Raw genomic sequence first — 26,321 nt, forward strand, 5'->3', positions numbered from 1 at the left:
CAGTTAGTATGCAGCAATATTCCAGTCTGAGTCATCACATTTCAGTTCTACTGGACAGCTCTGTAATATTAAGTGATATGAGTTATCTTTCATATCATAATCATGTCTTGTTAATCCTCTCTTCCAGAGTTGTCAGTTTAGTTCTTTTATGTGAGGGGTTCCAGGCTGGCGCTGCACACTAAAACTTGACATGCATTATGTACTCTATGCTAAAGTCTTTAATGACGTTCTTGAAAGCTAGTCTGAGATTCGCCAGTCACAAATAGACTGCTAATGAACTCCTGTATAGTGTGTGTGTGTTTGTGAGGGGGGGGGGGCACCTGTTCGTCAAAATATCAACAAAACCCAACTTTTATCAACTCTTCCCCTCCCCCCATTCACCTTTATATCTGCCTGAACTTCTTCCCCATTCTTACGCTTTTCTAGTCTCTCTCTTTCCTCCTCTTTCTCCCCCCCCTCTTCCCCCCATGGGTGGCTGGTCCTGCTTCCATAATTATTCTTTGGCTGGCTGGGCTTATGGCTTGCTGTGCCCTTTCCCGGCTTATTGGTTTCCCAATATATTGTTGGTGTGGTGACCCGTCAAGTGTGTGTACTCACCTATTTGTACTCGCCTATTTGTGGTTGCAGGGGTCTATTCATAGCTCCTGGCCTCGCCTCTTCACTGATTGCTACTAGGTCCTCTCTCTTCCTGCTCCATGAGCTTTATCAAACCTCGTCTTAGAGCTATGTATGGTTCCTGCCTCCACTACGTCACTTGTTAGGCTATTCCACTTCCTGACAACTCTATGACTGAAGAAATACTTCAACTTCCAATTGTGACCCCTTGTTTCTGTGTTCCATCTCTGAAACATCCTGTCTTTGTCCACCTTGTCAATTCCTCGCAGTATTTTATATGTCATTATCATGTCTCCCTTGACCCTCCTGTCCTCCAGTGTCGTCAGGCCGATTTCCCTTAATCTTTCTTCGTAGGACAATCCCCTTAGCTCTGGGACTAGTCTTGTTGCAAACCTTTGCACTTTCTCTAATTTCTTGACGTGCTTGACCAGGTGTGGACTACAAACTGGTGCTGCATACTCCAGTATGGGCCTGACGTACACGGTGTACAGAGTCTCGAACGATTCTTTACTGGGGTATCGGAACGCTATTCTCAGGTTTGCCAGACGCCCTTATGCTGCAGCAGTTATCTGATTGATGTGCGCCTCTGCGATCTTCTTTGCCCTTCCCCGATCTTCATGACATTGCATTTGGCGGGGTTAAATTCAGGGAGCCAGTTGTTGGACCAGGCTTGTAACATGTCCAGGTCTCTTTGTAGTCCTGCCTGATCCTCGACCGATTTAATTCTTCTCATTAACTTCACATCATCTACGAACAGGGGCACTTCTGAGTCTATCCCTTCTGTTATGTCATTCACATATATCAAAAACAGCACAGGTCCTAGGAATGACCCCTGTGGAACCCCGCGCGTTACAGGCGCCCACTCAGACCCCTCGTCACGTACCATGACTCGTTGCCTCCCTGTCAGATATTCTCTGATCCATTGAAATGCCTTTCCTGTTATGCATGCCTGATCCTCTAGCTTTTGCATTAACCTCTTGTGAGGAACTGTGTCGAAGGCCTTCCAAGAAAATGCTGTCTATCCATCCCTCTCTCTCGTGTCTTTTTTTACCTTGTCATAAAACTCCAGTAGGTTTGTGACACAGGATTTTCCTTCCCTGAAACCGTGCTGGTTGTCGTTTATAAGCCTGTGTCTTTCTAGGTGCTCCACCACTCCTCCTAATGATCTCCATGACTTTGCATACTATACACGTCAGTGACACAGGTCTGTAGTTTAATGTCTCGTGTCTTTCTCCTTCCTTAAAAATTGGGATTACATTTGCCATCTTTCATACCTCAGGTAGTTACCCAGTTTCAATGGATGTGTTGAAGGTTTTTGTTAGTGGCACACACAGCATTTCTGCTCCCTCTCTAAGGACCCACGGAGAGATGCTGTCTGGTCCCACCGCCTTTGACGTATCAAGTTCACATAGCAGCTTCTTCACCTCCTACTCGGTTGTGTGTATTTCATCCAGCACGTGTGTGTGTGTGTGTGTGTGTGTGTGTGTGTGTGTGTGTGTGTGTGTGTGTATGTGTGTGTGTGTGTGTGTGTGTGTGTATGTGTGTGTGTGTATTCACCTATGTATGGTTGCAGGGGTCAAGTCATAGCTCCTCTGTGTGTATCTAATATGGTGGTGACCCGTCTAGGATGTGTGTGTATCTGCCTAATATGGAGTCCATATTACACACACACACACACACACACACACACACACACACACACACACACACACACACACACACACACACACACACACACACACACAGGCGGGGCAGGGCCAGGAGCATGTATCGACCCCTGCAACCACAAATAGGTGAGTACACACACTCACCCTCCCTCCCTCACCTTGGAGGAGCCACCATCATATTAGGCGGACACATCCACCCTTAAGGGACGAGAGAAAGAGGGAGGGAGGTACAGAGACAAAGAGATTGATAGGAGCGCCATGCCAATGTAGTAAATAAGTAGTAACATGCCAACTACCCTTCTTCCTCAGGTGTTTGTGTGTGTGTGTGTGTGTGTGTGTGTGTGTGTTGGGGGTCATCATTTCTGCCACCGGGTCACGTACTTACTGCTCTGCTGCTCTTATAATAATAATAATAATAATTACTTATTATAATTATAATAATTTTATTTCTATATGATACAACAGGCCTAGTTGACATCAGTGACATACTACTATATAGAAAGCCAATGGTTATGCAGAGCATTTCGGGCAAGTTAGGTTAATTTTGTCCCCAGGATGCGACCCACACCAGTCGATTAACACGCAAGTACCTATTTACTGCTAGGTGAACAGGGACAGCAGGTGTCTTAAGGAAAAACGCTCAATGTTTCCACCCGTACCGGGGATCGCACCACGGACCTCACTGTGCGAGCTGAGTGCACCTCCAACGGAGCTACAGGATACCTCCATGCTTGTTACCTCAGTCTTTTATTAATATACAACTGTAGAGCACACTGCTCCACCACAATTCTCTGTCACAAATCCACAATACTCTGCGATACAAATCATAGACCTATATCATCTTTCGCAGACAATTCTTGAATTTGTATGAAAAGCATCCATGGTAACTTACTGTCCCCGGTGGCTCAGATTGTTAAGTTGCCTGCGAACAATGATACCATGTCATTATTTATGTCTTTTGTGTCGAATGTGATATATTTGTAAGGTGATTTTACTCGTTGGATATTACTGCTTGTGTCTGGTTTGTTAGGAAGATCATGTGTCTACCAAGAAGAGTTACAATACAAGCTTTATGATAAAACTCTCGACGGAGCGAAACGTCGTAATAAGTGCTTATTCTGCAGTGTGTCGTTTCTTCAATATTGTGGCAAGACGCCATTTGGATCCATGCATCTGCTCACTTTTACTCATTCCTGTCGTAAGCAGTTTCTACTACAATGCCTCGATCGCGTATGATGTTAACATCATCAGTCTTTGTATATCATCTCTGCATTCTTCCAGTTCTTCCATTGACCATATTACAGTTATTGAGTAATGAAAGGCAGGAGCATCCTGCCGTGAAGCCAAGCTTCCTCGGAGTGTATAATTAGCAAACATCAAACATTATATACACTGATGGATCTACACAAGAATCCACTAGCATGGCTGCATCTCACCTTCCTTCTTCAGACAAGACTTGCCACATTTTCCGGCATATAAGGCGCACGTTTATATGAGTCATAAAAGGCGATGTTTCTAAGTAGTTGTAACGTAACGTTAGTAAATAACTGCCAAACTGTAACACAAAGCCTACCCTTGACCCTGATCTTTAGCATATAAAGCGCTGTGTGATTTTTCAAGACTTGTGGGAAAAAAACGCGCCTTATACGCCGGAAAATACGGTATATGATCCATATTGAGTTAAATATAATTGACAGTTGGGCTTCTGCACTCCCCCACCACCTCTATCTCTTATCAATAATTTCTCTTGCTTCTGTTTTGAGATGATGGAGATGTCTCCAGTAAATTCCATTTCTCCTCTGCGTTGGATAGGCTATCCTGAGATGGTAATTCCAAAGTAATGGTGACTTTAGCCCTGCTGATATGAAGCCTTTAAAGCTGTCGTAGCTGATGAACTCTTAATGAAATATTTGACGATATCCTCTTTGACTTACTGACGTCTCCCAGCTCAGGCTGACATATTTCAGCACTCTGACCCCCAACCTGCGGTGATAGAAAATGACAAGGAAATATATATAGAATAGGGTAGCAGCACACTGCTGATGTATCCAATTTTACTAAATACAACACATTACAAACTAAACAGTCTGCCAGCTACCTGGAGTCTGAGTGTTCCAGGGGTCGGCGCCCCCGCGGCCCGCTCCATGAACAGGTTGCTTTATAAATGCGAGTTTTACTCTATGATTACTAATGTCACCACCAATGGCGCAGCCACCAGGGAAGGGAAGGCAAATTGCCTCCTGGATACGAATAATTTTATTTTCGATTAATGGTTAAATTTCACTGTATTAAGAAATTTCACATACTGTTTTAAGAATAATTTATTTTATTTTTTCATATAATTTTTAAGCAACCCCCCCCTTCCTCAGATTACAATCCTGGGTGCACCTCTTTAACTCAGATTGAAATCCTGCCTGCGCCTCCTTTCCCCAGATTGAGTGGTAACCCATGTCACTGAGTGACATGGGTTACCAATGATACCTTCTTCGTTGCCTCAGAGAATTTCCTCTCCTGTCTTGCAGCATTGCATAGCTCCTGACGACGCACGAAAATACGAAAGATCTACACCTAAAGATTTCCATTCTTTTGTAGCTTATTCTGCATTATATGGTGTGTGAGTGGTCCACTGGAAGACTGTAAAATAAGCAGTTAGCCAGAATCACACTTGAGCACCGAGAGGGAGAGAGAGAGAAAGAGGGGGAGGGAGGGAGGGGGGTGAAAGAGAAAGAGAGCTGGGGAGAGCATGAGTGGAAGCCGTCAAGGAGATGGTGGTACAAGAAGTGTGAGTGGGAGAATGGGTGTCGGGTGAGCTAAAGGTGAGAGTCCGTGGTGTGTTAAGGAGCCGTGACGTCTGCCTTCCACAGCCTCCCAGCTGCTCTGCCTGCCTCACCCACCCACCCACCCTTCCCTCCTACACTACTACGATTACTGCTCTCCTAGTAGTGGTACTACTACAGTTATTACTACTACATTGACTACTATTAACCAGCTACATGGCTACTTGCTTGAAACCACCTGAACTGCCACCTGACTCAAACACCTGAACTGCCATTTGGCCCAAACACCTGAACTGCCACCTGGCCCAAACACCTGAACTGCCACCTGGCCCAAACACCTGAACTGCCACCTGACCCAAACACCTGAACTGCCACCTGGCCCAAACACCTGAACTGCCACCTGACCCAAACACCTGAACTGCCACCTGGCCCAAACACCTGAACTGCCACCTGGCCCAAACACCTGAACTGCCACCTGACCCAAACACCTGAACTGCCACCTGGCCCAAACACCTGAACTGCCACCTGGCCCAAACACCTGAACTGCCACCTGGCCCAAACACCTGAACTGCCACCTGGCCCAAACACCTGAACTACCACCTGACCCAAACACCTGAACTACCATCTGACCCAAACACCTGAACTGCCACCTGACCCAAACACCTGAACTGCCACCTGACCCAAACACCTGAACTGCCACCTGACCCAAACACCTGAACTGCCACCTGACCCAAACACCTGAACTGCCACCTGACCCGGCACTCAACGCCAGAGTCAAATTTCTAGCATTTCGTATTTATAAAACCGGTGTTAAATACCTCTAGCAAGGGCGCTCAGTGTTTAGATTTAAATGAAACTCTAGAGGTTCGAAAAATGTCGGACACAGCCCCGCTTCACTAAGGCAGTAGCACACTGGCAAGAAAAAAGAAATCATGTCAATACCACCAATGTCATACAAAATATCGTTGACAGGGCATTAAAAAGGCTAATAACCAGCTTTATGAAAATCCCAAACTCCATAATCTAGAATTTTTTTTAAACGTGTGAAATACAGCCCGATCAGCCGGGATGTAGTTCATACGTTGGACTGAGTACGGCTAGAAGTAACAGCTTGGTTGATCAAGCCCTGATACACCGGGAGGCCTGGTCAAGGACTGGGCCGCGGGGGCGTTGATCTTCGGAACGACCTCCAGGTAGGCATTTCCAGTAATTTAAGTATTCAAATTTGTACGGGTGCGAGATCAAGGAAGCTGTGATGGATATGTGGGGCAGCAGGCCACCAGCAGGAACAGCCGAGTTGATCAGGCTAGCACCAGACGTGCCTGGCCCATGGCCGGGCTCCGGGAATAGGAAGACTTTTGGAACTCATCTGTAATCTCCGGATGCGTCATTTCGTCTGTTCTCAAAGAAGGGAGTGTCCTTGTGCACCAACATTTTTGGCTAGAGAGAACAAGTGCCTTAAGGATTATCATCACTGGTTTGTCATAAATTGTTCTCAGAGGTTCCTGCTATGAAACCTGTCTTTTTTCTTTTTACTGCTTTGATGACACTGTTAGTGTTTCTGGAGAAACTGGGTTACACTCGGGTTAACAGTCACCCAAAGGTGGCAGCCTGGTTGATGAGGCAAGCACCAGACAAGCCTGGCCAAGGGCCATGTTGCCGGAGTAGCAAAACTCTGGAAACTCTTGAAAGGTAAAGATAGTCCTAGCACACTTGTCTCCAACCTGTGAACTAGTGCACTAACTGTACCTGTGAGTAGCAGTTGTACAACACATTATCAGCACCTAAAAACTTTACAAATAACATTGGAGATTCGAAAACTATGCAGAATTGGAGACAACTGAAGTCGCGGGACCTGACAACATGCTTCCCTGGCCGCTGGAAGGAGAAATGTAGCAAGGATCTTCACCTCACTAAAGACGCTTCAGTCGCTAGAAATTTCTTTTATTTCCATATTAAAAAACTAAGAGATAGGAAGCCCTGAACTACAGTATCACTGACTTGTATGATATCAGAAGTTATGGAGGAGATTGTGAGGAAGAGGATGTGGAGCACTTTGAGTGAGTAGAAATTATCAAAGAAAATCAGCACTGTTTTAGGAACGGAAAAACCTGCCTAAATATTGTATTTACTGGTATCTGTGTGAAGTCGTAAGTGCGTCTAGAATATTGTGTTGGGTTTAGCTAATTACAAGGAAGGCGAGATCTAGGAGCTGGAAAATGTACAGAGATGGTTTACCGCTCGTATTGTAAATAAAACATCTGAATTTCTGGGAATGTTTTAAAGTACTTGGGGTGTACTTGGTGGAAACGAGAAGATATAAACCAGTGTGTGTGTACTCGCCTATTTGTGGTTGTACGGGTCGATTCATAGCTCCTTGCCTCGCCTCTTCGCTGATCATTACTAGGTCCACCTGTCTCCCTGCTCCAAGAGCTTTATCGTACCTCTTCTTAAAGCTATGTATGAATCCTGTTGCCTGTGTGTGCGTGTGTGCGTTCGCGCGTGTGTATGTGCGCGCGTGTGCGTGCGTGCGTGCGTGTGCGTGTGCGCGTGTGCGCGTGTGCGTGTGCGTGTGCGTGTGTGTGTGTGTGTGTGTGTGTGTGTGTGTGTGTGTGTGTGTGTGTGTGTGCGTGCGCGCGCGCGCTATGCATTGTTACCGGAGTGAAAGATTAGAGAAGGACGTGAAAAATAAACCCAACGAAAAGCAGGGCCACCATGGGCACAGTCAACATGCTTGGTCCCCGACTGTTCAGCCTCACACTATCACATACCATAAATATTGGTGAAACAAGTGTAGATGTTTGAAAGAGGACTTAAGGCACTGCCCTGTACTATTTCTCACCCTCACAGCAGACGTAGGTAAAAATACTCTCCATAGTTTTGTATTATCATTTGCGGTTGATATCAAAATAAACAAAGTTTACTTTTGTATAAGACACTGAAAAATGTAGAATAAATGGAGAAGAACATGACTCTCAGTGGTGATAAGTTCTAACTGCTTAGATATGGAAATAAAATAACTTAAAGGGGAGATTATATGCAAAACCCAAGATGATCATCAAATAGCATAAAAGAAATATAGAGATCTGGGAGTAATTATGTCGGCTGTCCTTTCTTGCAAAGAACACAAGGCAAATGTCACGATACCCAGAAAAAATGACGGGGGTGGATAATGAAAACTTTCAAAGCAAGGGAAATAGTGCCATTGGTGACATTTCTCCTTTAGATTATTTTCCAGTGTTGATGGCTCCATTTAGGGCAGGGAAGATAGAGCTGGAACAGATATAGAACATTTACGTTCTACGTAATCAATAAAGCATTAACATTACTGGGAATGCATCAGTCCTAAATATGTACTCGCTGGAGCGGAGGAGAGAAAGAGATACATGATCATATATACGTGGAAAATACTTGAGGGCCTAATCCCAAATCTCCACACTGGCACAATATGTTGGAGTGAGAGAAATGGGAGGAATTGTAAAATAAAACCCTGTGAAAAGCCGAGAGCGCATTGGGCACAGTAAGAGAACTTATCAACATCCGTGGTCCCAGAGTATTTATCATCTTACCAGAAGATATCAGAAACACTGCTGGAGCAAGTGTAGAAATCTTCAAAGAGGAAACTCGACAAGTATCTTTACCAGGTGCCAGATCAACCAGGCTGTGTGGGCCAGAGGGCCGCCAGCAGCAACAGTCTGGTTTACCAGGCAACCACCAGACGAGCCTGACCCAAGGCCGGGCTTCGGCAGTAGAAAAACTCGAAACTCGTCAGAGGTATATAGGTAAAGATATAAATTAGGCCAAAAGGGCAGGGAGTGAGGCACGTCAGTTACTGAACACAGGAGCCAAGAACCAGGGCTCGACCCTCGCATTCATATCTCAAGGTAAGTACAGTGAATTTCACACACACATACACTACACTACTAGTCAGCAGCACACTATAACCACACCATCGCCAGTCACACCACCAGAGCCACGCTATCACTACAGCCACACCATCACTGCAGCCACATCGCCACAGCCACATCATCACAACCACATCACGCCACACCATCAAAACTCCAACACACTACTTCTGGTTCTCTGAGCGGTTTAAACAATTCTGAAGAGATTTGTGTCCTGCGTAATTGTAAAATCAATAGGTGGTCCCCGAGTCTGCAAGACGCCAGCTGCGATGGTGGGTCCAGGCTGACAGTCCTGGTGGGAGGGGGGTTTATGGGGAGGGGGGGCCAGGCTGACAATTCTGGAGAATGGTGGGGTGGAATCAGGCTGACAGCCCTGGCCTGACCCCAGAATGGGCTGCGGGAATAGGAAGATCCTTGAAGCCGGCCACAGGTATATCACAGGTAGTGGGGGCCAGGCTGACAATCCTGGGAACGCCTTAGTCTTAAATATGTACTCACTGGAGCGGAGAAGAGAGATGCGTGATAATATGTACCTGGAAAGTACTCGAGGGCCTGGTTCCAAATTTGCACACTGCCATAACAACATACTGGAGCGAGAGGTATAGAAGGAAGTGCAAAATAAACCCAGTGAAAAGCAGGGATGCGGTGGGCATAGAAAGGGAACACTGTATCAATATCCGTGGGCCCAGATTATTTAACATCTTATCAGAAGATATCTGAAACACTGCTGGGAAAAGTGTAGAAGTCTTCAAGAGACAACTTGTTCAAGTATCTTCACCAGATGCCAGATCAACCAGGCTGTGATGGATATGTAGGGCTGCCAGCCACCGGCAGCAACAGCCTGGCTGACGAGGCTAGCACCAGACGAGCCTGGCCTATGGCCGAGCTCAAGATTGGCCTTACGTAAATTATGTATAATGTCGTCAACGAATCTTCGTTAAGATACTTGAAAACAATTCTTAGGTTAACTAGTTTTGCACATGTCACTTCTTATACACTCGATATGTATTTCTGGTGATACCCTTGGTGTGATGTTAGCTCCCAGATCCTTGACCTCGGGTTATATTTCGTGCATAGTCTTCTTTCGCCCTCCTGTTTTCATTGCACTTGTCAAGATTTTAGCTACCTTCATAACAATGGTTGAAATCTGTTTAGATAATTTTGTAATCCTCGGAGAAGCGAATATTTCAAGACGAAAATCTTGAGGTATCTCCGGGGAGCTGTTTGTATTCTCCCTCTACTTATCCCATTTATATGTTAATGAATATTTTTTAAACGTGTTGAAAATGCATTGAGGGTGAGAACAACATTTGCATGACACAAAGCCTACCAGACGAGCCTGGCCCAAGGCCGGGCTCTGGGAGTAGAAAAAAAATCGAGGCTCATCAGAAGTAGGTAGGTGGGAGTGTGTGTGTGTGTGTGTGTGCGCGCGCGCGCACACACACACACACACACACACACACACACACACACACACACACACACACACACACACACACACACACACACACACACACACACACGTACGTACGTACATTTTACTTAAAAGCGGAGTAGGAATAATCACAAGTGATTAACTTATTTAATTTATTAATGATTTGAATTATATTGACAGTAATTGTAACTGGCATCAAGTTAGAAGAAATCATGTTTAATACTGGTGTAATCCACCCTTCAGTTGACACAACAGTCTTTAGTCAGTTTCATTTATTTTTGTCGTTGTGTTTCACATGTAAGTTTATGCCGAGGAGGAGTGATGTCTGCTTCGTTATCACCATCATTAATATCTCCACCTGCAAGAGGCATTTCATTTTTTTTTATTTTCGTTTTGACATTGACAAGGATTGAAAATCCTTTTTTAAGACAGTATGTGCTCGCCAGCCAGGAGTCGTCCCAGTCAACCAGGTCACCCCCGCGTCAGCCAGGATCACCCCCGGGTCAGCCAGGAGTCATCCCAGTCAACCAGGTCACCCCCGCGTCAGCCAGGATCACCCCCGGGTCAGCCAGGAGTCATCCCAGTCAACCAGGTCACCCCCGCGTCAGCCAGGATCACCCCCGGGTCAGCCAGGAGTCATCCCAGTCAACCAGGTCACCCCCGCGTCAGCCAGGATCACCCCCGGGTCAGCCAGGAGTCATCCCAGTCAACCAGGTCACCCCCGCGTCAGCCAGGATCACCCCCGGGTCAGCCAGGAGTCATCCCAGTCAACCAGGTCACCCCCGCGTCAGCCAGGATCACCCCCGGGTCAGCCAGGAGTTATCCCAGTCAACCAGGTCACCCCCGCGTCAGCCAGGATCACCCCCGGGTCAGCCAGGAGTCATCCCAGTCAACCAGGTCACCCCCGGGTCAGCTAGGATCACCCCCGGGTCAGCCAGGAGTCACTCTGGTCACCCCTGAGTCTTTCCTTTGTCAACCTGGTTGTAAAGCTCTGCCTTAACGTACACCCATGATTTTCATTAGTGATACCTCGCAGTGTTCTGTGCCTCCCACTCTCCTAAAGAATAATTTTAGTGTGTTAGGTAAGACACATATGCAACAGTTAGACAACTTTTTTCCGAAACGTTTCGCCTACACAGTAGGCTTCTTCAGTATTCGACTGAAGAAGCCTACTGTGTAGGCGAAACGTTTCGGAATAAAGTTGTCTAACTGTTGCATATGTGTCTTACCTAACAACCTGTCGGTATTGTATACCATTTTGATGTTCAATTTTAGTGTGCTGATTTAGAACCAGTCCCTCCCATACATTTGTAAGTACAGTAGTATACATCTTTTTCGTCAGCATTATAGGAAGTTTATATTTGAAGGATTTTGGACGTGCTCAGTAATTTAGGTGTTTGATTAAATTTATGCTGGCAGCGGAATTTCTCTGAATATCCTGGAGATCGGCAGTGTCACCTGTCTTAACTGAAGCAGTCATAGAATGTAGGTTAGGTAAGGTTTGTCGGGAAACAGGACAAGTGTTTCCTGACGCTGGTCTGTAGTCATATGATAATTCGCAACTGGAGCTTTTGGTCATCTGACCAAGGCTTTCCGCTGGCTTACCCCTCCACCCCTTTAAAAAAATATGGTTATAATTATAACCACTAGATCTATAGATGTATACTTCTTATATAGAGCGTACTGGTGCTTTAGAAATATCATTATTCACTTGCCATTTCTTGCTTTGAAAGTTTTTGTTATCTACGTACCTACCTGGTAGGTCTTTTTCCTTACAGTTGGTAGTAACACTAAATTCCGATGTGTTCTGTTCTTAGGACCTTGACATTCCATATCTATTATATTGGATGGTTTAATCAGTTATCGTACCATATTCCAGTTTATATTTTTCTATTTTTTTAATAACTGAGTAGTTGAAATTTGGCCTCGTTAACTATCACTTTTTCTGTGACCTCTGGAAGACCTGGTTTGTGGTGTCCTCGATGGATGTCACTCGTGTGGATTCTAATATCGTCTGCTAAGGTTTTACCATTTCTTTCTTTGTCTTCGTTGGTGATATGTAATTTGGTGTGATTACATTGTCTTTCACTCTGTCTCTTTTACATTGCTGTTTATTAATCTTAGGATCTATTTTTGGGAAAATGGAAGACCTGATTTCCGTTTATTCCTTTTGAACTTATTTTGTGAACTGATGCACAATGAACACGTCTGTCAAAAGGTGTCGCAAAATTTGCATTATCCGTGTCATTCAGTGTATGAGAAGCATATAGTGATCTAGCAGTTAGGAAGGGCGGGAGAGTCATCTTCTAAACCTATATTCTGAGTTTTGTAATGTTGTTTGAATGTGTTTAGCAGTCTTACTTCTCGATAAAATAAACAAAATCTCATAGGGTGTGACTTCAGCGCTCTTGGCCTAGATTGTTATACTGAGTGTTGGTATATCACTGGGTTTTAAAGCATATGATATGATGCCTCTGCCTAGACACCGTCTTCATAGGATGTTTAATGCCTCAGATAACATGCTTAACAGAGTGAGGTCTCCGTTCTGGCGCTTCATATTCAGTCCTGTGATTAATCTAATTCCCTACCTTAGGACCTTGAAACATATGAAGGTGATTGAGCCAGTGGTGTGGGTTCCATAGTGGTGTTGCTCACTCTTAAGTTGGGCCTAATCTATGTTGTGTATAATGTTAAGGATTCCTTACTGTAACCTCTGAAGGCATTTCTTAATATTTGCTAGTCCGTAATAGAGTTGATGTGTGCCTCCAGGATTTAGCTATGAAAGTATCATCTTTAACATCGCCTTACTCCTCACACTTGACCTTTATAGCCAAGAATACTGCCTCATAAGTGTGTACCTTGGTACAGGCAAACCTAAGATAATGTTTTTCCTGTGTGTATAATGCCAAAATATGAATCACCAGGGATTTATATTGTTAAATTGTAGTTTGAAATGAATGAGATAGCTATGATTCTTTTTAAATAATGTTCCTTGGGAAAAATAAGTGGAGAGTACGACAACAGGTGAAGGTTAGAGAGCGCTGAGTGACCCATGCTGATTTAGTAATTTTTGTGAATAATATAACGAGGCCTGTTCTAGGACCGAACCGCGGGGCAGTGGCCCCTAGAATTACCTACTGGTAATATGTAGTTAAACCTAGTCATTATAGACACCGCACACGATGTAGGTGACACTCATCATGGACTGTGTAGCCCCAGCGTGGAACACACACCTGATCAAACATGCACAAAGCTAAGAAATGTCTCAGTAGATTCATATTAAGAGTTTTTAAAGCCTTTGGAATTAATGGCCTTCCTATATACAGGAAAGTTGGATTAACTGTCTGTTCTTTGAATCACTTACTCCAAGAGTGGTAGTTTTTTTTATCCTTTTCCACAGTTCTCAGAAGAATGTAATATATGGAGAGAACCGAGAAGCTGTTTTTGACGTTTCTGGAGGAGAGGAAAGAAAGTAATAAAACGTAATTACGAAGTATATAAAACCCTAATAGGCGTAGAAAGGATACACAGAAAATTATTTTTAGAGAAGAGTACCAGAGACATAGAGCCAAGATTGTAAATATAAGACACACACGAACAATAATGACGTCGAAAAGTATTTCTTCAGTCTGAGGGTGGTTGAAGTGGTGGTTGAAGTGGTGGTTGAAATGGTGGTTGACAGCTTCAAGAATAAGTTGGGCAGAGCCTGGAAGGTTGAAAGTCAGATGTTGCTCAGTCCAGAGGAATGAGATACAAAACTTTGTCAGAATCTCCAAAATTTACATTACCCTAACTCCACTTGATTTAAGAAAATCATCTGACAGCGTTCCCATGCTGACAGTGCTCGGTCCCAGAGGTAGAGAAAATAAGCTTTGGTAAGAGTAAGAAACCTTCCACTGGTCCACACGGTACACTTTATACACCCACACTATACTCAGTACACCCACACTGTACTCAGTACACTCACACTATACTCAGTACACTCACACTATACTCAGTACACTCACACTATACTCAATACACTCACACTATACTCAGTACACTCACACTATACTCAGTACACTCACTATACTCAGTACACCCACACTATACTCAGTACACCCACACTGTACTCAGTACACTCACACTATACTCAGTACACTCACACTATACTCAGTACACTCACGCTATACTCAGTACACCCACACTATACTCAGTACACCCACACTATACTCAGTACACTCACACTATACTCAGTACACCCACACTATTTACCTGGAGTTTACCTGGAGAGAGTTCCGGGGGTCAACGCCCCCGCGGCCCGGTCTGTGACCAGGCCTCCTGGTGGATCAGAGCCTGATCAACCAGGCTGTTGCTGCTGGCTGCACTATACTCAGTACACCCACACTATACTCAGTACACCCACACTATACTCAGTACACCCGCACTATACTCAGTACGCTCACACTACTCAGTACACGCACACTATACTCAGTACACTCACACTATACTCAGTACACCCACACTATACTCGGTACACTCACACTATACTCAGTACACCCGCACTATACTCGGTACACCCACACTATACTCAGTACACTCACACTATACTCAGTACACCCACACTATACTCAGTACACCCGCACTATACTCAGTACACTCACACTATACTCAGTACACCCACACTATACTCAGTATACCCACACTATATTCAGTACACTCACACTATACTCAGTACACTCACACTATACTCATTACACCTACACTATACTCAGTACACCTACACTATACTCAGTACACTCACACTATACTCAGTACACTCACACTATACTCAGTACACTCACATTATACTCAGTACACCCACACTATACTCAGTACACCCACACTATACCTAGTACACCCACACTATACTCAGTACACCCACACTATACTCAGTACACCCACACTATACTCAGTACACTCACATTATACTCAGTACACCCACACTATACTCAGTACACCCACACTATACTCAGTACACCCACACTATACTCAGTACACCCACACTATACTCAGTACACCCACACTATACTCAGTACACTCACATTATACTCAGTACACTCACATTATACTCAGTACACCCACACTATACTCAGTACACTCACACTATACTCAGTACACCCACACCATACTCAGTACACCCACACTATACTCAGTACACCCACACTATACTCAGTACACCCACACTATACTCAGTACACCCACACTATACTCAGTACACCCACACTATACTCAGTACACCCACACTATACTCAGTACACCCACACCATACTTAGTACACCCACACCATACTCAGTACACCCACACCATACTCAGTACACCCACACTATACTCAGTACACCCACACTATACTCAGTACACCCACACTATACTCAGTACACCCACACTATACTCAGTACACTCACACTATACTCAGTACACTCACACTATACTCAGTACACCCACACCATACTCAGTACACTCACACTATACTCAGTACACTCACACTATACTCAGTACACCCACACCATACTCAGTACACCCACACTATACTCAGTACACCCACACTATACTCAATACACCCACACTATACTTAATACACAGTACACCTCTTACACTACAGTATACTTCATACACCACCATATACTTCATACACCACCAAAGTATACTTCAAACATAACAAAAATGTACAATACCGTGACTAGAACAATACACAAATAACCCGACCGAAACGTCGTCGTAAGCTCCCCTCTCATCTGTATGGGTTATTTGTGTATACTTCATACACCACAGTATACGTCGTACTTCACAGGATACTAATGCCACAGAATACTTCCTACGTCATAGTATATTTTTACACAACAGTATACTTACTACACTGCAGTATACTACCTCTACTAAGTGCCACATCCACTAGGCTGTGACGGGTATGTGGGCCAACGAGCCGCCAGCAACAACAGCCTGGTTGACCGAACACCAGACAAGCCTGGGCCAGGGTCGAGTGCCCGGAATAGGAAAACTCGAAACTCACCAGAGTTGTATCCAAGGTAAAGGTGTATACATTGTAAGGGAATACAAATATACACACTGGGAATACAAGCATACACAATGAGAATACATTCTGCGTAGGAATACAAGGGTTGGCTTCTAAGTGTGTGGGCCGCACCTCCTCATGGCTTATTGATATCGATTGTGGGCCCTGTGAGCAGGCAGAAGGGGGCGGAGGGGGTGCTCGCCCCCTCTTGCACTCGCGTTTTGTCCATGGCGCGTTTTCTCTTGTCCAGTGTGTTTACTGCTGGCAACGTTAGCCTAATACCCGTACTAGTCAGCTATTGGGGTTCTGTGACAGCTTTACCTTGAGCTAACAGGTAACAGAACCTACTGGAAATGCACCAGAGCGAGAAACTAATCAGAAGGATACTCCGTCATAACATTGAAACAAAAAATACGTGAATCTATATGTAGAGAGCCTAAAAAATAGGCAACGCGAAAGGATGTCCAGTAAATTTAACTTCACCAATCACAGAATTGACTGGGACAAAATAAAGAACTATCAGACATTCCCTGGGAGACTGACCTGAGTACTACTTTTAACCTATGCCAGCGTATGGAGAAGCTGGATACAGAAGCAAGCCAGTTGAACATGGTTTTAGAGCAGGAAGATCATGCTTGTCAGAGCTACCGAATTATTATGAGGGTATTTCGGAGGATTTGCAAGAAAACCAGATCGCAGATGTGGTTTACATGGACTTGGTGTGAAGTGAGATAGCTTAGGAAATAGTAGGTTTAACTGGAAAGTGGGAAAATAGATATTAAAATTTCTTGCTAGCAAAATAGGGTAGTAGTAACCAAAGCAAAATCATGCCTTAGGAAAGTAAAAAGTTGAGTACGTAGAAGCACAGTCCTAGAGCCATTACAGTTTTGAATTCTCAGAAAAAAACACAAACCACTGCTTTATATCGCCCTTTGTAGACGATACCAAGACATGAAAGCTCTCTCAGCTTGGAAAAATTGTAAGGAAAGTCGTCCAATGGGCATTATAAAATAACATGATGGACAGTGGCTACAAGCTCTAAGTTCTCAGATATGAAAAGAACGAAGAACTCAAAATGAGCACCACTTGCAAGACACAAGAGATCATTTCATAGAACGAAAGGAGCATGTGAAAGACCTAAGTATAATGATGTCAAATGACCTATTTAGAGAACACTTTAAAACAGTGATGCAAATTAAGAAAAAATGACTGGGTGGGTAATGAGAGCTTTCAAAACAAGAAAAAAAAATGTTCTCGTTGAAAATATTGTTGGGTGTTGAGAGCTTCGTTAAAGCAGGAGAGACGTCAAGACTGGAAAAGATACCAACAGTGTTTGCTGCTTACATAAGAGTCCGTACAGCATTTAATCGAATAGGAGTACCTAAAAGTACTTTAAATGTACACCTATGCAGCAAAGAGGAGAGATATACTTGTTAATATATACATAGAAGATATTTGCGAACATAGTCCCAGACCTACACAATACCATAACAGTGTACTGGAGTGAAAGATTCGGGAGGAAGTGTAAAATAGACCCAGTGTAAAACAGGCACAAAAGACACAATAAGAGAGCATTGTTACCATTCATTGTTAAAGACTATTCAGCCTGCTACTAACTGTATCAGAAATAATGTCAGAACAAGGTAGAAATTTTCAAGTGGAAACTGAACCAGTACCTCCGCAAAATGTGAGCTGTGATGGATATGTGGGGCAATAAGCCTATGATATACCTGTGATCGGTTTTGAGAGTTTGTGTACCTTTGCATCCTGGCCCAGAGCTAGGCCAGTTCAACCAGGATGTTGTTGCTGGCGGCCCTCTGGCCCACACATTCATCATAGCTCAGTTATTCTGGCAAAGGTAGAGAGCCGTTTTCCTCTTGAAAAATTCCACGGTTCGTTTTGGCAATATTTCTGATATCAGCTGGTAGCAAGTTGAAGAGTCGTGGACCACGGACGTTGGCATAGCTATTTCTCAGTGTCCGTGGCGCCCTTACTTTTCACAGGGCCTCTCTTACTTTTTCTCCCATCTCTCTCACTTCAGTGTGTTATAAATCTGGGACCAGGCCCTATAGCATCTTCTACGTATATATTATGAGGAATCGTCTTATCTGCTCCTGAGACTAAATTTATAGAATTTTGAGGCATTCCCTGTAATTTTAAATACCACCAGACTACTGGCTAGTTTCAAGAAGGAACTGTCGGTGCCTGATCAGCAGGACTGTGATGCTTACCTTGGATTTCGTGGGGGCAGCGCATCCTGAGTGATCAGACCATCCACCGGGTGGCCTGGTCTGGGACCGGGCCCCTGGGGCATTGACCCTCGGGAGATATTCCAAGTAGACCCTGAGAACTGTAATCAATCACTATACTTTCCAGCTCGGATATCTTTCTTGCTTTGAACGAAGCTATCAACACACAAATGTACTCGAAGCGAGAAAGCACAAGTGAATTGAACAATGTCACCATGCTAGTGGTGTTTTGCATTTCCTTTCAAGTAAGGAACTCCATGAATCAGGCTTAGGTACTGCCTGCATGTATGGGTATGTTTTATATTTCCTTTTCGAACTCTTGGGATATTTGTGCTTATGTCAGATATATGATTTGTAGGGCATAGAAAGGCAACAGAGAACTATCTAGATCCTCCACTCTACTTTCGTTTGGTGTATTGTTAACTTTGATTACTACCGGTCTTTCTATTTTTTTTGTTAAGCAGGTTTGTCAGGAAACAGAACAAGTGTTTCTTGACTTGGGTCTTAGTCACATGATGACCCACAGCTGGACCTTTTGGTCATCTGACCGAGGCCTTCCGCTAGCTTACCGGTCCACCCCTTTAAAAATTATGATTATAACCAATTATTATTATATTTTTATCCAGTGTGAATCTCGAGTGAATAATGAGCCAATTCTAGAGGTGGTTATTAATTTGAATTTTGCATACATGTAGAAATATTAAGGATTTTTTCTTGTTCACTTTCTGTTTCTTGCGTCTGGTATGAATGTTTTAGTTTCTTCTCTTTATCAGTAATCTCTTGGTATAGCTTCGCTTTAACTTTGCAGTGACATCGTCGCGTGTTCAAGGAACCTGTTAACTTTTTCTTCTGTACATTCTTCGACATTTTCTCTCGATTTATGATGGTCTGTCTCAGTGGAAAATATTTTATACAGACTTTGTATACTTCTGTATTTAGCTTTTCCATGCAGTATTTAGAACATAATACAAGAATGGAGAAACACTTCAACAGTCCTACTGAACTAGACCTGGTAGGGCTCCACCATTTTTGTTCTAAACCTGTGCACTATTGCATGGTTGCTCAGACTAGTTTCCCCAGGGAATATCTAATAGTAACTTGTTTATTTTTGATCTTAAATTTACTGGAAATCTCTTTACATTGGCAATTTCTGTATTTCACCCGCCTAAGTTTCTAATTATATGTACTTTAATGTCTCACGAAATCATAATAAGACGATTGCAAACAAACCACGGAACGGGTGGTGTTTGAACCTATGGCAAGTGAGTCGTAAAACTCTAGGCCAGTGCGTAAGGCACTGGGCCAGCTGGCTACAATAAGATTCATCCAACTAGGTAGCCAGCTGGCCGAGTACCGTACGCACTGGCCTGGAGTTTGACTCACTCGCCATGGGTTCAAATACCACCTGTACAGTGGTTTATGTACTCCAGTAATTTTGTCATCGGAGTATATTGTATTTGAGTTTGTCGAAATAATTTTATTATTCGTTAAGGTCAATTCTAGTGTACGTATTTTCATTTATTTATTATTTTTTTTTTTTGCTAAGCATTCAGCCTCTGGATATAAAATTATATATTCTGTCTTTGCCGTGTGGAAGTTTGGCAACTCCTGTTGTAACATTGCCTTATCAGTAGTGATTTGTACTTCTCTTGGGCAAAATACCTACGCTTCAAAACGAGTGTCTTTAACAGGTCGGAACACTTACAGGCGTCCGAGTATTTACATTTAACATAGATACAAATTTTCTTATATATTACTTCTTTTCTGTGCCTCTTCGGTTTTGTTTATTGTAGTTTTTACGAGTTTTCTTGTCTATCTAGTTCAGACATGTGTTAATGTTTCCAAATCTTACTTGAAAGCGCATCTCTTTGTGGTTCTGATTCATATTGTCACTCTTGAGTATAAACTCTAGTATTTCTTCTTCATCGTTGTTACAATTATGACGGTGTGCGAACGCTTGTGATTTTCTTAAAAGAACAAGTACTCAAGAATAACAAAATCCCAAATTATTATTATTTCACTGTTTTGCATTGCTCTCTGTCTTGTCTGTATTGTTCTGTACTTGTGTTTACCCTGTATGTATTAATCAACTGCGCCTCTGTCTCATATGTGCTGCTCTTCACGTGTGTAACTAACCTTTCATTAGCTATGCAATCTGTAAGTTGCCCAACATTCCTCGTCACTTGTACAAATCCAGTAGCACGTTTCTTTCTTAATTTCCTGGATAGTGATGTTGCTAATTTCCAGGAAATTTAACATTACATGTAAAACGTTGTGTGCCTACGTTTTTTTTTAAATTTTGTTATTCACATAACCCTCCTCATCCTATATGGACACGAGTTATATGATATCTCATTAGTTTGTGACGCCTGTTAAGCTTGTGGACCTGTGGAAGGCACGATACACTCAGCAACGGGATTTACTTTCATTATTTTAATGTTAGGCACATTATCATAGTGGCGTCCTTGTTTCCTGCCACTTGGTGGTGGGATTTACACAAGTGTAACAATTGGCTTGGCTCCTCTTGTTGATGTAGTCTCTTAATATATTATCCATACACTCTGGGCAATTTTTGGTCTTCTAAATCATCAATTCTCTATTGTTGCTTGATGGCTAGTGTTACTTGATGCTTTTCTTATCTCTCCCTATTGCTACCTTGTTGGGTATATTATGATGATTATTTCTATTGTTTGTTATTGCAGTTACATTTGGATTGCGCCTTTCGCATTCTTTTTCATATACCATGTTACTTTCTCCATTGACATTTGTGTGTAAGAATTTTAAGTTTCTTTGTGTGAAAAGGGGAGGTTTCAGGAAAGAGGTTGTACTGTCGAGTGTTTACCGTAGATTTACCTGAAGAACTTGTCTGATGCCTCGCGATCCTGGAGGATGAAGACATGATCAACCAGGTTGTTACTGCCGGCAACATGCACTCCAGTGTACAAACCACAGCCCGGATGATCAGAAGCTAATTGAAGGAATTTATCCATTTCCTTCTTGAAGACAGCCAGAGGTTTGTTGGTAATTTCCTTTATGCTATGCACAGAGGGAGAGGGCGTTGAAAAGTCGGGGACGTATGACATATAACGAGTTCTTTTAGTGTACTCGTTTCGCCCCTCTGCTAAGTTTTTTGCTTTCACATGGAGTGATTCCGATGTACAGGTTTAGGACCAAGCCCTCCAGGATTTTTCAGGTGTAAATTAAGTTGTACTTTTCTTGCCTACATTACAAGGAATACTGTTGAAATGACTTCACGCATTCCCAGTAGTTCAGATGTTTGAATGTATACAGGCAGTGAAAGCTCTCTCTACATTTTCCATCTCAGAAACTTCGCCTGCTTTGAAGGGAGCTTTTAGTATACAGCAGTATTAAAGCCTGGAGAGGATTCATGACTTGAAGAGTATCGTCATATACTCTGCATCCCTTGTCTTTAAACTTCTAGTTATCCAGCACTATCATTATCCTTGCGGTAGCAACAGCAACATTGTTGTGATCCGTGAATGCGAGACCTGACATTATCACTCCCAAGGCTCATTCGTGGAATTTTTGCTCTACTGAATGATTTGAGTTTGGCCTGTACTTTTACAAGGTTTGGGAATGGAGTTAAATTAGAGTGGTTTGTGTGTGGTAGAGTATACGAGATTGCTGGGCAGAGTAGAGCTTGGTTGGTAATGCGATAATTGTTGGGTGCTGGGGGTGGGTGAATTGGCAAGGATTTGGAAAGGGATCATTGACCCTACTGGCGCCTTCTCATATGCATCTTTTCATTTCGTCTTCCTTGATATTTTTTTTTTTACTCGTGCCTAGCATATGTACATTTATTTATCTATATGCAAAGCATGTTTTTCTACATGCTTGATGAAATTTAGGCTACTGTTTTAAATTTGTATTGCCTTTTTTTTCAAACCTACCTGACCAGGCTGATAAGTATGATAAATGTCTCTTTTTCTAGGTAAAGTTAGATAGTTTTTAACATAGACTACTTTTTTCAGAGGATGGACGAAAAAAACGAAAACGGAAAGCATCAGAAGCTGTGGAGACACCCACCCCGATGCCTCGAGGTCCAGCTTCCTCACCAATGATCCGAGGGCCGTCAAACTCTTCCCAGATGTCTCGAGTAGCAGTCACGCCTTCACAAATGACATGTGGTCCTCACAATGCTGTACATATGACCAGATTACCTTCACCTGCCCAGATGGTCTGTGGCACTCCAACATCTACACAGATACCAAGGGGAGGACCCCCACCCTCACAAATGACTCAGTTCAATCCTCAGATGCAACAACAACAGCAGCAGCAGCAACATCCTCATGCATTCCAACAACAACAGGCAAGATAAATCTCACTATATACTGCATAAACAGAGATTTATGACAGTGTTTGTATATGTTCATACCTTTGATATATCTTTGATGAGTTTCGAGTGTCTCGCTACTCTCGGAGCCCAGCCATGGGCTAGGCTCTTCTGGTGCTTGCCTGGTCAACCAGGCTGTTGCTGCTGGAGGCCTGCTTCCCCCACATATTCATTACAACCTGATTGATCTGGCACATGGTGAAGATACTTGGCCAGTTTCCTCTTGAAGGCTTCTACACTTGTTCAGGCTGTGTTTCTGATATCTTCTGGTAAGATGTTGAGTAGTCTGGGGCCACGAATGTTGACAGTGTTCCCTTATTGTCCCCACTGCACCCCTGCTCCTCACTGGGTTTATTTTGCATTTCCTCCCATATCTCTTGCTCCAGTATGTTGTTATGGCAGTGTGCAGATTTGGGACCATACCCTCGAGTACTTTCCAGGTATATATTATATATATATCTCTTCTGCTCCAGTAAGTACATGTTCAAGACTTTAAAGCATTGCCAGTAATTTAGGTGCTCTGCTGGCTCTATGCAGGCCGTAAACGATCTGTGTATTTGCTTGAGCTCTGATATTTCTCCTGCTTTGAATGGGGCCATCAGCACTGAACAATATTCTAAATGAGGGAGCACTAGCAATTTGAAGAGTGTCACCATTGGCATTATTTCCCGTTTTGAAAGTTTTCAATACCTACCCCGTCATCCTCCTGGCCGTCATGATCTTTGTCTTATTATGTTCTTTAAGAGAAAGGTCAGCTGATAATTATTCCCTAGTCTTTTACTGTTCCTTTTGTTTTATTGGGTAACCCTCTTGAGTTTTGTATGCAGTGTTCCTTTTGAGTTCTTCATTCTTTCCAGTTCTGTATCCCAATGAAAAGCAGTGGTACAAGTACTGTACATTAAGAAATAACTTAATAAATATAAAGGGTCCAAGACCTTTCAGCACTCTCCCATCAAATACAAAGGTATAAGAGGGACTTACGGACCCATAATTGTCTTCAAGAACGAATTTGATGGATTCATAGAGAGAGAGGTCTGGGATGATGCTGTTAGGCTAGTGACTCCCCAGGACGCTTAACAGGTAGTCAAAATTAATCTTGGTAGAACACATTAAATTCTGACATACTGTACATTTTGTTACACTTTAACTTTTCTTGATTTGTATTGTTTCTTCAGGCACACACAGACACAGTGCCAGAGCAGCATATTCAAGTTTTATCATATAGTGCAAACAATTTCTTTTTATTTCCCCATCAGTAAATGTGAGAGCTATTGAAGAAGTTGGGAACAGTATGCAGGGCTCTCCCCATTACTGCACTTCGGGAGTCCTTTGCCAGTAATCTGTTTACAATTGCCACAGGATCATCTTTTTTTCTCAAATTTTCTAGATCTTTTATCATTCATTATTTAGCAGGAGGGCTATTTCTTCTTGAATTGAATGGCGTTTTAATTTTTTTTACCTTTCAAAAATAAACTCCATCCTTCATTTATCATTACATGCTCAGCTTATATAAATTTACCAAGCAGTATACAGTGAACCCCCGGTATTCGATATTAATCCGTTCCTGAGAGCTCATTGAAAAGCGAATCAATTTTCCCCATAAGAAATAATGGAAATCAAATTAATCCGTGCAAGACACCCAAAAGTATGAAAAAAATTTTTTTTACCATATGAAATATTAATTTTAATACACACAAACTGAAGAAGACATCCACAGTTACATGACACTTACCTTTACTGAAGATCTGGTGATGATTGATGGGATGGGAGGAGGGGAGAGTGTGGATGGTGTTAGTGTTAGTGTTTAGAAGGGGAATCCCCTTCCATTAGGACTTGAGGTAGCAATTCCTTTTCCGGGGTTACTTCCCTTCTTCTTTTAATGCCACTAGGACCAGCTTGAGAGTCACTGGACCTCTGTCACACAACAAATCTGTCCATAGAGTTCTGTACCTCCCGTTCCTTTACGATTTGTCTAAAATGGGCCACAACATTGTCATTGTAATAGTCACCAGCACGGCTTGCAATAACTGTGTTAGGGTGATTTTCATCCATAAAGGTTTGCACTTCAACCCACTGTGCACACATTTCCTTAATTTTTGAAGTAGGCACAATGGATTCCACAACTGGCATAGGCTTCTCAGGGTTAGCCCCAAACCCTTCAAAATCTTTCTTAATTTCAATACTAATTCTCGCCCTTTTTACCACAGGGTTGGCACTAGAAGCTTTCTTGGGGCCCATGGTGACTTATTTTGCAGAAACAAGCACCAAACACAGTGATAATATGGATAATATGGAATGTACCGAATGTATCCTTAGATGCACGCACACTGGCTGGCTTGTAAACACTGGCACACAAGGGGCAGTTCAGGCCACACGTGGACACGTCTCGTACAAATCGTATCGAATACCGGGTTTTCAATCGGATACCGAGGCAAAACTTTTGCGTTAAAATGCATCGAATACCGGATTTATCGAATACTGATGCAATCAAATACCGGGGGTCCACTGTATCACTATTCTGTCAAGAGCATCACTAGGTTCAGTACTGATCCTTGTGATACTATGCTTTTGACAAAACTGTCAGGATAACTTTCATTTTATTGCCATTTTAATTTTCCTTATCAGCCTAAAATCTCCCACTTACTCTAATACAGTATTTTGAAATTTTTCAGAGTATAGGTTATTATGAGGCACTCAGTCATATGCTTTTGTTTTGTACTGTAAATAATGATGTATGTATTTGTTGTTTGCTCCTCTCATTGTCAAGATTATTTGAGTATCTTTCTCAGGTAATTCTTTGTGCTAGTTTAGCAGCTACTTTTGTCATATGGTACAACATATACAGACCCAGCTGACATCAGTGACATACTGTATAGAAAGCCCATGGTTATGCAGAGCATTTCAGGCAAATTAGGTTAATTTTGTCCCCAGGATGTGACCCACACGAGTCTGCTAACACCCAGGGACCTATTTACTGTTAGGTGAACATAAACAGCAGGTGTCTTAAGGAAACGTGCCCAATGTTTCCACCTGTACTGGAGATCGAACCACAGACCTCAATGTGTGAACTGAGTATGCTACAAACAAGGCTATGAATAGATTTTATTCACAACTTTCAAGGACCCCAATGGAAATAAGTCACTCAGACTTTTTTGGGGGGGTTTTCCTAAGTAATTTACACTATGTATGATAATTGTATTTATGTGTACCTGTGCCTAAATAAACTTACTAAATTGGAAGTGAAAACTATATGGTATTGATGTGTCTGTCTTGAACCAGTATGCATTT

The 26,321-nt window shown here is 42.9% G+C and overlaps 1 protein-coding gene across 2 annotated transcripts in view; it reads left to right on the forward strand.

Annotated features, from left to right (window-relative positions):
- The window catches only part of LOC128704108 (uncharacterized), a 474,983-nt gene that overhangs the window by 400,077 nt on the left and 48,585 nt on the right, over positions 1-26,321 (forward strand). For both annotated transcript variants that reach the window (XR_011393856.1, XM_070099111.1), the window contains exon 5: positions 22,672-23,009. Coding sequence is in view for 1 of the 2 variants with exons in the window: in XM_070099111.1 (XP_069955212.1) it covers positions 22,672-23,009 (338 nt within the window). In the remaining variant the exon portion in view is untranslated. The remainder of the gene's footprint in view (positions 1-22,671; positions 23,010-26,321) is intronic.

Source organism: Cherax quadricarinatus, chromosome 66 (assembly GCF_038502225.1).
Source record: "Cherax quadricarinatus isolate ZL_2023a chromosome 66, ASM3850222v1, whole genome shotgun sequence".
Taxonomy (NCBI): Eukaryota; Metazoa; Arthropoda; class Malacostraca; order Decapoda; family Parastacidae; genus Cherax; species Cherax quadricarinatus.